This window comes from Solanum dulcamara, chromosome 3 (genome assembly GCF_947179165.1).
Source record: "Solanum dulcamara chromosome 3, daSolDulc1.2, whole genome shotgun sequence".
Lineage (NCBI taxonomy): Eukaryota > Viridiplantae > Streptophyta > Magnoliopsida > Solanales > Solanaceae > Solanum > Solanum dulcamara.
Genome location: NC_077239.1, coordinates 82266747 through 82279387, shown reverse-complemented (window position 1 = coordinate 82279387; position 12641 = coordinate 82266747). Strand labels below are relative to the sequence as shown.

The window sequence follows — 12641 nt, the reverse complement described above, 5'->3', positions numbered from 1 at the left end:
AAATTTATCAGAAATTTTGACTGATCCAACAGAACTAATACTCTTGAAGGAATATATAGAAGTATAATTAAAAAAAAAACATTTTTTGTTGGCTGAGACATATATATCCCATATAACAACTTTCCACTATATTTCTAGATTGGATTTAAGTTGACATAATACATAAATAGATATTTTAATTTAGTCTTAACTGATAATTGAATACTAACTTTGAAGATGGACATTTAGACATTTCAACTCGTAGAACACTCTTATTTATAAAATGATCATCTAGAGATTCTAAACAACTCCAAAATTTATGTGTCATACAAAAGCTGAATATTTTATTTTTAAAAACAAACTACTTTGTGCATACACGTCAGACGTGTTGGATATGATGATTCATATGACTAGTCACTGGCTGACTTTAAAATTTCATTATTTTCTAAAATATAAAAAGAGAAATATAATTGACACCCTCATTAAGAAATATAAAAAGAGAAATATAATTGACATAATTAATAGCCATCTATCAAATATAATAGCCAACAAATATAATTTTTTTATAAATTAATATATGATATATACAAATATACATTTTTAATACAAAATAGAATATATTTAGCTAGCGAATATAATTATTTTAAGCGACCGACCAAATGTGTAACCTGCCATTATAAGAAGCCATCTTGTCTATACACAAAACCTCAACAGACATCTCATACACATTATATATTTCTGGTTCTTGGCCTTGCAACATTTCAAGAGTCTGAGGGATAGAGTCCTTTAATATACTATGGGGGAATCATCCCTATAAAATTACTCTTTTAGAAAGCAAAACTACAAATCTTCAGTCTAAGCTAGAACTTCTGGGGAAACCATCTAACAAAAATATTCGTATATTCTCACTCATCCACGAGTTTTACTAGGCAACCACCTGTTTCGAATAGAAGCTTCATCAGAAGGTACATCTCTGCTAGGGAACCACCAGCCATCACCACCATATGAATGCTTAGTATGTCGCCTACGATGTTCTTCCTGATATATTTAAGCATAACCAAATGGATCATCCGTTCTTGGCGACCACCTGTCGTCTCCATGAGACCGTGGATTATGTGATTGACGACGTTCTTCTCTGAAAGTTGAAGTTTCATCAGATGAATGATCAAGACTGAGAGATCGCATGTCGTGCCTGTCTCTGCTACTCTTTTGGCGCTTACGAGAATGTCTGCTTCTGTCCATTGAACTCTTATCCAATGAATGATCATGGCTGGGGGACCTTCGATCACCTCGTTTCCTTCCATGTGTTCTCTGTCTATGAGAGAAATATTCCTTGTCCATGGACCTCTCATGTCTTCCAGATGAGCGCTCTCGACTTATAGACCTGTCCTGTCGATGAGAATGCTTGCTTCTTTTATCATGCTTGTGAGAAGAGTCTCTCGCGTCCTCCAAGCTCCTTTCTCGTCTGGGTGGTGATGGAGCCTACACGGAGTTAATTCAAGTCACCAGAATCACTAAACGGATAAATTCAATATACGTCCTTTATACCAGCATTATCCAGACTCCACTTTCTCATTTTGACTTAACCAGTACTTTCCCCAGAGGATTAAAAGTCACTTGTGAATCAAATAACTTCAGTCAGAGAACTTGACAGTCATGGATAATAGTAAGAGCAAAACTAGAGGAGAGGAAACTATAAAAAGCCATTTATATAAGTTTAAGCATATCGTAAGCTACAGAACTTAGCTTCAGTTACTGTAAAAGAGTAAAGTTAACATGAACAATACGGTTTTCAAGAGATCACCTATGTTCTCCCCAAAAGGCCAAAACAATATGTGCAAGAACTGGATTACCTGAAATCGTGACATGTATCTTCCCTCAGGAGGAGGTGGTATACCAAGCCTCTTTAAATCATCCCACGGAATTTGTCGTCTGTTTCCAGAAGTATTCTAAAGTTAGAGAAAAATACATATATAAAAATAGTAGCAAGGAAAATAGTGCAACAGGAGAATGTCTTCAAGAAATGCCCTGTAGCAAGCTAAGGCTTAAGCACTGTTCAGTCCTACGGAATGTTTTCATCTTTTTATTTATTTTTTTCCTCAACAAAACTGTGTTTCCTTTTGTTGAGGCACAACATAATCTTCACACTCGGAATACCAGTACTCAACCACTGATGAAACCCCAGAAAAAAGATCCTATCAATAAAAAAGAAAACAAAAACAAAAAAAGAATGACAGGAAACAAATTGAGAGACATTGGGATTAATAGCTAGGTTTGGTTACTTCATATAAGCAAATAAAAAAGAATAAGCTGGAATATTTTAGTAACATTGACAAGATTTTATTTGAAATATAAACAAGTCATCTTTCAAAATCAAATGCGGGCAATTATACTACAAGAGCAGTTATGTTTCTATCAACGAATCAACAAAGTGCAGAAAAACAACCTCATGTTAATTAATGAAACAAACAATTTCATAGCCATAGCAGTCTTTCGACAAGATGAGGGGTTCCAGGTGAAGAGTAAGAGTTTACTAGTGATGAAAGAATAAAGATGAAGGGCCTATGCCCTTCTTCATTCCTCCTATTTTTACATGAGGGGCAATAGTTAATTTTTTGCAAGCTTACCCGTTGAGATTGCAATCCTCTTCCCATTCTCCTTTCCTCACACCCCTCCAAAAAAAGGAAGAGAGGCCAACTATGCTAGTTTGCTCTGGTATTGGAAGAGAGCATTAATCCAGTTTGACATACAAAAAGCTACCTGTGGGGGGTAAATTTATCCTGCCTAATCTAATCCAGTATCCAGCAACAGCCAATCATAAGAATCAGTAGCCAGATAGCAGATATTATTAGGAAATAAGAAATTTATCCTACATTTGGTAACATTTATATATCGAACTGGATTATTTGCCAGATTACAACCAGATTACACTACCTGAGAAGGGCTATTACTTATTTGGGATTACAATCTCACCGGATAAGCTCCCAAAAAAGTCCTTTTTTCATCCTCAAGTATAATGGAGGTAAGAGCAAAAGCCTACTCATTACTCTCTTCCATCTTTTGTTATATTTTTCATTGTGAATAGATTCATTACTCTCTTCTGTCTTTCTTCACCTGCTCCCCCTTTTATACTTCCTCTTCTTTAGGACAGGTCACCGGCAAACTGTCATCATGGCTTTGGCCATCATTGTCACTCCTACTAGGCATAGTACAAGCCCTAGATCCTTTGGCTTTGCCTTCCTCAAGCAGAAAAATTGCTTTTACCCACTCCCCTGCCTTCCCAATACCCTCCCAGACATGTAACTCACTAGTGGCCTTTGTGAGTTTCTAGGTCTCGCTTATTGCATACCCCCTTTTCTACTTGTTTGTTGCTGCCCCACCCACTGCCAGCATCTTCACAGATTTGATTCAATCCTTCTTCTCCTCCAAGATCTTGTTAACTATTTCTGTATAGTTCTTGATTGACATTTGGTCAAAGTTATTAAAAGATCCTTCTTTTATTAATTTTTTTAAAAAAAAACTGCTCTTTCTTGCCATTTTCTAGTTTTTTTTCAAGTTTTTCTTTATTTTCATTTTGAGGACAAATTCTGAATGTCGCTATGTTGCTGTAATTTCGCTCGTAAAACTTTTAACTTATGTTGTCACTGTTTCTATGTCATTTTGATGAACAAAACATAGATGACTGAGATGCCATCTGGGTAAAAGAAATAGATATGGTGATTTTTAACTTGAAAAGGATGGAATTTATTCTAAAGAGTATTTTGGAACTAAAAATGCCGTGGCAAATTAAAAAGAAGACTGAAGCAGGATAAAGTCATAAATCTATTCAAGCCTTCCTCATTTCTACCCAGGTTTGGAGGGATAGGATTCCTGGGATATCCCATTTTACTTTTTTATATGTAGGACACCCCCTTTATACCCATCCTTGAGTCCATTATCCAAGGCCTAAGGAAGAAAGACGTGCAATTGTGCTCAACAAAGTCAACCAAAGGTGTAAATGACCTTAACTGACTTTCCATTCAGTCATTTGGAGCAATGTTATAAGCTTAACCAGTAAGCCCAAACCAGCAAAGAGTAAAGTCCAAGTCTTTATTATGATACTAACTAAACTTCCTCAAAGACCGTATAAAAGCTTTTCCACACAATCCTCCAACTTTAAGATTAGGTATGGCATTCTTCTGACAACCCAAAAGGCATGTAAGTCCATGTGAAACAAGATTAAAGGTTTTTATCTTACCAATTTTGGGAAAGGATTCTGACAGAAATCATATTCTTGACCTAATAACTGCATAATGCTTGTTAAAGTGAAATTGTTTTTTTTCTTTAACAACTGAGAAATCCCCGAGGGCAAGTGATGCACAGCTCGAAACTCAGTGGATAATGGGCCCGTCCCCTCTACCATTCTCCACATAATGCTTATTTAACTAAATTAACACCCTTTAACTTCATAAACATGCTTAGCTTTCACAAGTAAAAAGAATCTAAAGGATTACAATGCAAGGACGACTTTAGAGTGCGTAAGAATGTGAGACAATCCTCTAGCTCTCTTTTCTATCTTAACATGAAGCGAGAATACTTACAGTGGAGCACGAAATGGTCTTTCACGACCTCCAAAACGAAGTTGCCCTGATTCCTTCTTACCGCCAAGACCACCTCCTGTCAAATAGAATAACATTGATAAAAAGTTTAATAGCAAATTAAAACTTCAAGAAGAAGGATATCAGACTAACGAAACTAACCTAACCTTCTTGGAATCCAGCCTGACATTAACCTTTGCCTGTTGTAGTCTACTATTATTTCAGAATCATCAATAACCTTATGATGAGCATCCTGCAGTATGTGGATAACAAAATGAACAAGATAGGCAATGAGTTTCGTAATGAGAAATAGAACATAGATTAATTTAATTATTTCTTTGTTTCAAGGACAATGACTCATCTTCCTTATATAAATCGATCGTATTTAAACAACTGTCAAATCATCGCATCCACAGAAAAAGTTAAGACATAACAAATTGCAGTCTTGAAAATCCAGTTCCCAATCCTAGCAACCTCCTTCTCGTGATCAGGAAGGAGGCTAGCTCCAGCAAACCACATCAGATACAGTAGCCAAGCACATTTCCAACCCAGTATGTAAACCAAAGCAATTCAGATTAGGTAAATCAGGAAAGAGGAATGCGAGTTACATAGCTTAGCTATCCTACCCTGTTTCTAAACAAGGCCTGCCCCATCTTAAGCTTGAAGCAAACCTCACATAACCATCAATACCTCTTCTACCAGTTTTGTCAAAGAACCTATGCCTTCTCACAGTAAGAGAACAAGATTCTATCTGAAGTTCTACCAATGAAATCTTGAAATGGTACATTCAACCATGCGCAATAGTTTCCCAACCTGTTTAAGTATCTTGACTACCACCTTGCAACTAGAATTTCCAAGATAATTGACCTCCAAAAAGAGAAGCAATTGCAGCAGAGATGGAATTACATTTGACAACGGAGGCACTAATCTATAGTAGGATGGATTTCACAAGACTCCTTGAGATGCCTTCTCACAGCATCAACTTGGAGAATGAAATTTACGATATTGACAAAAGATATAGTAAAAACAGTACATTGTAACAAATTTCCTTGCCACACGTTTGGCAGGTCTCACCCTTTTGGGTATTTTGGCAATTCAGGACACAGAGAGATGTTTAGTCTTAAAAATCTTGTACATGTCACACTAAAGAAAGTTTGCCGTAAGAATATAAAGCCACTATTTCACATTCTACGCTAACAGCTAGTACTGCAAGTCTTCTTGATCCTTCATATTGATACTTGAAGGTTTCTCTAGTACAATTACTCTACTTATTTTCCCATGTATCCCCCGTATAGTCCATTAAAACAATGAACGAGTATCACACTATCTTCTGGTACAAGTATGTGCACCATGCAGAAAGGATTGGCTAGCACCCAAAAAGTACAAAATGAGGAAATAAGTGTCACTATTAGAGAGAACATAATACCGTGTATGCTCGTCGCATGTCCCTATCTGTTTCAAATTCAACAAATGCATAACCACGTGAAGCACCCGTTACTGCAAAAATAAACAGAATATGACAGAATTTTACCTCCAAGTTGCTTCCATATCATATGCACTTCAATTCTTCAAAAAGTAATATCTTTTCTTTTTGCAATAAGTGTTTATACCAGCATTTTCAATGATTTCCAATACCCATTACACCCCCACAACAGGAAATCTGAAAATCCACATAAACAAGTAATTTTGAAAGAAATAGCCAGTACCAATGTGTCGAACAATTCTTAAGTTCTTCACCGTTCCATACTTGTTCATTTCCTGCAAATAAACACAACCCAAAATATTTAATCAAATCAACAACACCAATTAGGCAATAAGCAAACAACAAGAACAGCACAAGAGTAACAAAGAAAGGCAAAAAAAAAAGATATAACCTTTAAACCCAAACTAATACGGAAAAACAAAAACAGAAAAGTTTACAGCTTTTCCAGTTCAAAAAAAAAAAAAGAAAAACCCAGAAAAGGAAACCTGGCGAAGCGTCTGTTCAGTGGTAAAATGAGACAAATGACCAACAAAGAGAGTACAATAAGGGTCACCAATAGCTTTTGGGTCACCAAATGGGTCATCTGAAAAATGGCAAAAGAGGTCAATTTGGGAAGAATTAGGGGTGAAAAAAGAAGGGTAAAGCTATGGAAATACTAACACAAGCCTGCATTAGAGCAAAGAAGAGCTCTGTAAATGGCGTTATCATGGGGAAGGATGTCAGTGCCATCGATGCTTCCAGCTTGAATTGGATGGTATGATTCTGCATAGAATACTGAATTCAGATTAGCAGTAGACCTTCTTTCGTTCTGCTCTTCTCGACCCATTTCTTCATCCAACTGAAGAGAAACCTCCGCAACCAAAACTTCTAGGGATGAAAATGGATGGATTTAAAAAAAAGAGGTAATTTTTATATATGAATTACTTTTAGAATTTTGCTCAAAGTTATTTTTATAAATAAATAATTAAGTGTTTGAATAAAAATACTTATGTTGAAAATAAGTGTTTGAATTTTAGGATTAAAAGAATAAAAAGGATAGTTGGGGAATTTAATTAAAATATAAGAGATATAAAAGTAATTTTCATATCAAATAAAATGGTTTTAAGCACTTAAAAAAAGGTTAGAAATTCTAATTTTTTATTTTTGACTGACTTTAAGAACTTTATGGCTTAAAAGACACGTTCAAAAGCTAAAAAGAGACTTAAAGTTGATTTGACCAACTTAAAACCCATCCAAACGGGCTTTTATGTTGAATTTATAGATTTCCAATTTTGTCATCCTCTTTTCCATAATCTCGAGTTTATTTATTTTAAAATATTTTTTTATCATAAATAAGAGTCTTTCTTTCTTGATGTGGTGCATAAAAGATCATGCTATATTTTTTATTATTATAAATAAGACGTTTGAGTGCCATTTTGCCTAATTATCCATGTTGTTATGCAAAAAGAGAGATGGACCCAATAATTAGTTTAGAATTTATTTAAATTATACGATGTGATCAGAATATTTAATCTTTTAAAGGAATTAAGGAAATAAGTCATACTATTACTAATGGACTAGTGTAGGACTTGATTCTATATCTCCTTATACATATCGAGATATACATGTTTTAATCAATAGAATTTGTTCTTCTTTTTTTTTTTAATTTTGTTTCATTTATATTTTTATGAAGGAAAAATATATAAGTAACCCTAAATAAGGTTGTATTTCTAGCTAAACACTTTATCTTTGCAACTAATTAGTTCGTATTTCCAATCAAGAGTAATAGTCGTTAGGCCTATTTCTTTTTAAATACTCATATAGTGCAAGTATAGGTTGAAAATATGGAAAATAATTGTCATTATTTTGATTCATTTAGTTTTTTTCTTTCATTTAGATTCTGAATTCACATTATTCAGAAGAAAACATCAAATTTATTACGTACAATATTACATGCAAACTTGAGTTCTTAAAGGCTAAAGCCATTACGGATCTAACCCCAAAGGCAAAAGTAGTGAAATAAACATAGAAAAACATATAGTACTCTATAATAAGCATTCATATTATTCATATATAAACGTAACGCTCATATCTAATATATTACAACATATAGTCTTTGAATATCTTTTTTTTAAGGCTGAACTTCATATTCATGATAGTCTTTTGCTTCTGCAGCTGAATAACAACACTCGTAGCAATTTCTATAACTATGAACACAACAACCATATCGGCACCGGCCTCCACCACATCCTCCCTAGCCGAAGCCAAAACCACCACGTCCTCCTCCCCACCCGAAGCCAAAACCACCGCGTCCAATTATACTGAAATTTATATAAGTACGAGTACTTCAAGTTATATACACCGTTCGTATATAAAAAAATATTGTATACTATCAGATTACAGATAATCGTTATTAAAATGTGGTTTGTATCTTATAAATAATTTATTATGGTAAGTAATTAATCTATCATAATACGTAAAATGGCATGATAGTATAAAATTATAAAATTATTACCTTTTTTTCCATCTTGAGATATTTCAGCAGCACTTACGTAATAAGATATGATAAGAACAAGTAAAAGCAAAGGGGGAATACAAGTCTTAATTAGCTTCATTTTTTTTGAGGGGGTAACAAAACTGTGTATACTGATGAGAAAGTTGGAATTGTGAGTAACATTTGCTATATTAACCACTTTTTATGCAATGTAGTAGTAGTAGTAGTGAGGTTAGTATAATAAAGAAAGAACCAAAATTTGCATTAAATATGTGTTCAATATTTTCTCCTGCATATATGCCCACATATGCAAATGTTGTTGGCTGTTGAGGATTTTGTATCTTTTCCAAAAATAAAAAATCAAAATCTTATCAAAGCAAAGTTTTACTATCTTCATCTTTTTCAAACTTTTAAAAATTGGTCGCTATATAGGCGTGTATATAAGTTCACAACTAGGAGAGTTTGATAGAGTTAATTAATGATCTAAAGCTAAACTTTGATTAAAATATAACTATAGATTTTTACTAAAATTTTAAAGATTTTACACCCTTTTTAATTTCTCTATATAAACTTTAATGTTTTCTTGAAAAAAGCTTACTAATTACTAGGAGGCTAAGAGCAATAATATTGAACAAAGTGTACACAAATAAAGTAAAAAATGTTCAGTTATAAAATTAAAGTCAATCAATGAGGTATGCATATTATCAACTTTGATTGACCAAATTATGAGCATCCTTCAAAATTTGACATGTATTATTTAAATATCTAACTATATTTAGTCTTAATTACCCTTGTGCACTTGACTTTTTTTATTATATAATTGTTACCTCTTTAGACAATAACTGGTCCTAATTACCCTTTACATTTTTTTATTTTTTATTTTATAATCATGAATCCCTCAAAGAAATATGCTAAAAGAAGGAAAAATTGGTAGCTATATATTTTAATGTAGGAATATAAAAGATATGTGAAAGGAGATAAGGAAATAGCCCTTGGAATAACTAAATTAAAAAGGAAATGGTATGTTAGATTTATTTTTTTAACACATCAAATTAATATTATGTGATTTTTATTTTTGCATTCACTCGTTAAACATTTATTTGAAATCAGTGGATCATAAAAAAGCCAAGTAGAAGGGGAAACTAGGAGAGGGAGTATTACTTTCCTATTATCATATTCTTCAATTTAATTAGCAATTACATGTTATTTTCTTTGCTTCAACAATCACATTAGTATTTGGTTGTTTCTATTGTTCTCTTCTTCATTATTTTTAAAATATGTTATATTTGAGCCAAGGATCTATCGAAAAAAAATCTATCTCATCTCTATCTTCACAAGATAGAAATAAAATTGCGTACACACCCACTTATGAGATCTATACTCCGTAGACCCCATTTTATGGAATTTCACGAGTTATATTGTTGTTGTTGTTACCCACTTATAAGATTACACTAAATCTATTATTGTTTCATTATAATTGTTGCATAAATTTTTTTTAGTGTGCATCAAAAATCATGATGTGCAGTTATGCGAAAAGGAGAGTAGTGAGAAAAAAAATAGTCTGTAACATAATAAACTAAGAGTAGTATATTAATAAAATTCTTAATAAATACCTTATTCGTTACAGTCTTTTATCAAAGCAACATTCATTTGGTTTCACAACTGTTCTAGGTTAAATCATGAGCCCTCTTCAGACTTCTCTCCAACAACTTAGAAGAAGAAATAGTTCCAACAACTCCCAAAAGTGTACCAATAACGATGAGAACAATATTAAAAACCAAACCCGTCCTTGAAATTTCTCCCCAGAAAATCTTAGTGTAAAAAGCACAAGGAAAAATCAAACATATCCCAACACCAACTAATGAGCCAGTGAGACTAAGAACATGTTCAAAATATGGCACACAAAGAGCCAAAATCAAGATTACTAGTAACAAAATTGATCCAACAACTCCTCTTATCATCATCTTGGCTTTAGATTTCATTGAAGTTGGCAATTTTTCTTCAAGCTCAATAGCAAATGGTGCAAATTCCAATGCATATTTTGTCATTGGTGTGATTATTGTTGCCCATAATGCAATTTTTGTGATGATTTGGTCATGGGGCATACTTAGAGTTATTTGTGAACTCACTTGTGGACCAAAGAGTTTTGCTCCCATGAAACCTAAGGATATATATAGTGTTGTCACTAGTGAAAAGCTCACAATTGATACCTTCAAACACAATAAAAATATAAATAATTAGTCAATAGAAATAAAACATTTGTGTGTGTGTATACCATTTAGATTTATATTTTGTATATAATGAGGACTAGTTCAATAAATAATAATTACTACATACCTTGGTGAATTTTGAAGGGTCTTTCATTGCTGTGTAGATATTAGGAAAAACAATATGACCAGCATAGCTGAAAATATAAAGTCCAGATATTGAAGGAATATTTTGTAAATGAAGAAATGGTATTTCATGATTAGCTTTAATTCCTCCAAAAATAGCAGTACATGCCACAGTCACAAAAATCAAAAGTGACATAAAAATTCCCACACTTGAAAGAAAAGAAATAGAAGAAAATTTTCTTAACCAAAGGCTAGGCATAGCTACAAGAATAGCAATTATTGTTAATATTTGTGAAGTAGATAAGTGAAATAAAACCCCTTTTAATTTTAAATTTGTGTTTATGAATACAATTGACAAGTTGTCATGTAATGAAATTGTGTAAGAAATAAGGGCCATGAAAATTTCTAAGTATATAAAAGATGTGACTATGATTCTCCCTTTTGCTCCAAATGCTTGGTGTGCAATATCTTTATAGTCTTTTGATTTGGGATTTTTTTGTAGACATTTTCCAAGAAGATGGGAAGTATAAGCACATATTATTCCAAGTCCTATTAGAAGGATTGAAGACATCCACCCTCCATTTTCTAAAGCATATGGAGTTGATAGTTGTCCAAGGCCTATATATTAGAAGGCAAAACAAAGAATTTTGTTAGTGAAATTATAGCAATAGACAAATAAGTACTTTTTTATTTCTCTTCCAACTTATGAACCTTTTTTCGATCGTCATTTGAATAAATTAAAAATCTTATGAGAAAATTTTGGACGATGATGTAAAGATTTTGTGACGTTTTTTTTGTAAGGTTGAAAAATATATGAGCAAACTTTAGATACGCGAGTATGACGTTGTCCAGAAGGGTATTATATTCTCACAATTTTTTAAGAATGAGGACAAATTAATGTCTAAATGGTGACCTAAAAAGGGAACATTGTGTAAATCAACTCAGATTTGCGTACGTCGACGTCCAAGCCTAAAGTCCACAGAGAAAAAAAAAATCATGCTTGAATCTAAGACTTCTAGTTAAGGATGAAGAACAATATCCATCAACATCATATTCCTTAATATATTTTCTTAATGATATAATCATCTGACTAAAGAGGGATATAATTAGAAAAAGTGAGAGGAAACAACTGACCTATAAGCATTCCAATCATATTGATAACAGCATGAAGAAAAGAGGTGTTGGATTTCACATGTTGATTCTCAACATGATAAGCCAAACTCTCCAAATCCTTGGAATTTTCTATGGATTTGTTCAAAACAATATTGTTTTGTCCAACAATATTGAAGCTATTTTCACTTGTCACTTGATTATGTTGAGGCAAACAACAAGTTGAATCAAGGCACAATTGTTCTCCATTGGACTTGCAACTCTTATCACACATTGTGTATATCTTCTTTTATATATTTTATATGTATTATTTATTCTTTAGAATGGTGAGTACTAATTTGCAAAGTTCAACTCATATTTATAGCTGTAATTTAGAGTTAAGTTGTAAACGCTAACTCATTTTAACTCCTATTTGTGAGAATCTACTTTAATTTCTCTCACTGTTTTTTAATTAATTAATTAATTAATATGCATGCATGTTGTTAAGAGAGAATCTAGCTATATATACATACATATATTATATATCCCTTTCTCTAGCTGACTTTGATGAATTTTCACTCATCGATGAACATATATATATTCTCTATTCGTGTAATTTTGGTTGAAATTACTATTTTTTTCCTCTTAACTAATGACCATTAATATTACTAAATAAATTATAATTCAATGTAACATAGAGATATATG

The 12641-nt window shown here is 32.7% G+C and overlaps 2 protein-coding genes across 2 annotated transcripts; both read right to left on the bottom strand.

Moving 5' to 3' along the window:
• Window positions 1–518: 518 nt before the first annotated feature.
• LOC129883396 (U11/U12 small nuclear ribonucleoprotein 35 kDa protein) lies at window positions 519–6917 on the bottom strand. The gene is made up of 8 exons (XM_055958063.1): window positions 6700–6917; window positions 6525–6622; window positions 6263–6314; window positions 5983–6053; window positions 4719–4809; window positions 4560–4635; window positions 1833–1911; window positions 519–1461 (listed from the first exon to the last, which is right to left on the bottom strand). The coding sequence occupies exons 1-8, from the start codon at window positions 6863–6865 to the stop codon at window positions 1027–1029; spliced, it is 1068 nt and encodes a 355-aa protein (XP_055814038.1). The 5' UTR covers window positions 6866–6917; the 3' UTR covers window positions 519–1026.
• A 3172-nt stretch (window positions 6918–10089) lies between these two features.
• LOC129881953 (amino acid transporter AVT1H) lies at window positions 10090–12269 on the bottom strand. The gene is made up of 3 exons (XM_055956066.1): window positions 11980–12269; window positions 10850–11463; window positions 10090–10722 (listed from the first exon to the last, which is right to left on the bottom strand). Exons 1-3 carry the CDS (start codon window positions 12227–12229, stop codon window positions 10180–10182), a joined length of 1407 nt encoding a protein of 468 aa, XP_055812041.1. The 5' UTR covers window positions 12230–12269; the 3' UTR covers window positions 10090–10179.
• Window positions 12270–12641: the final 372 nt, after the last annotated feature.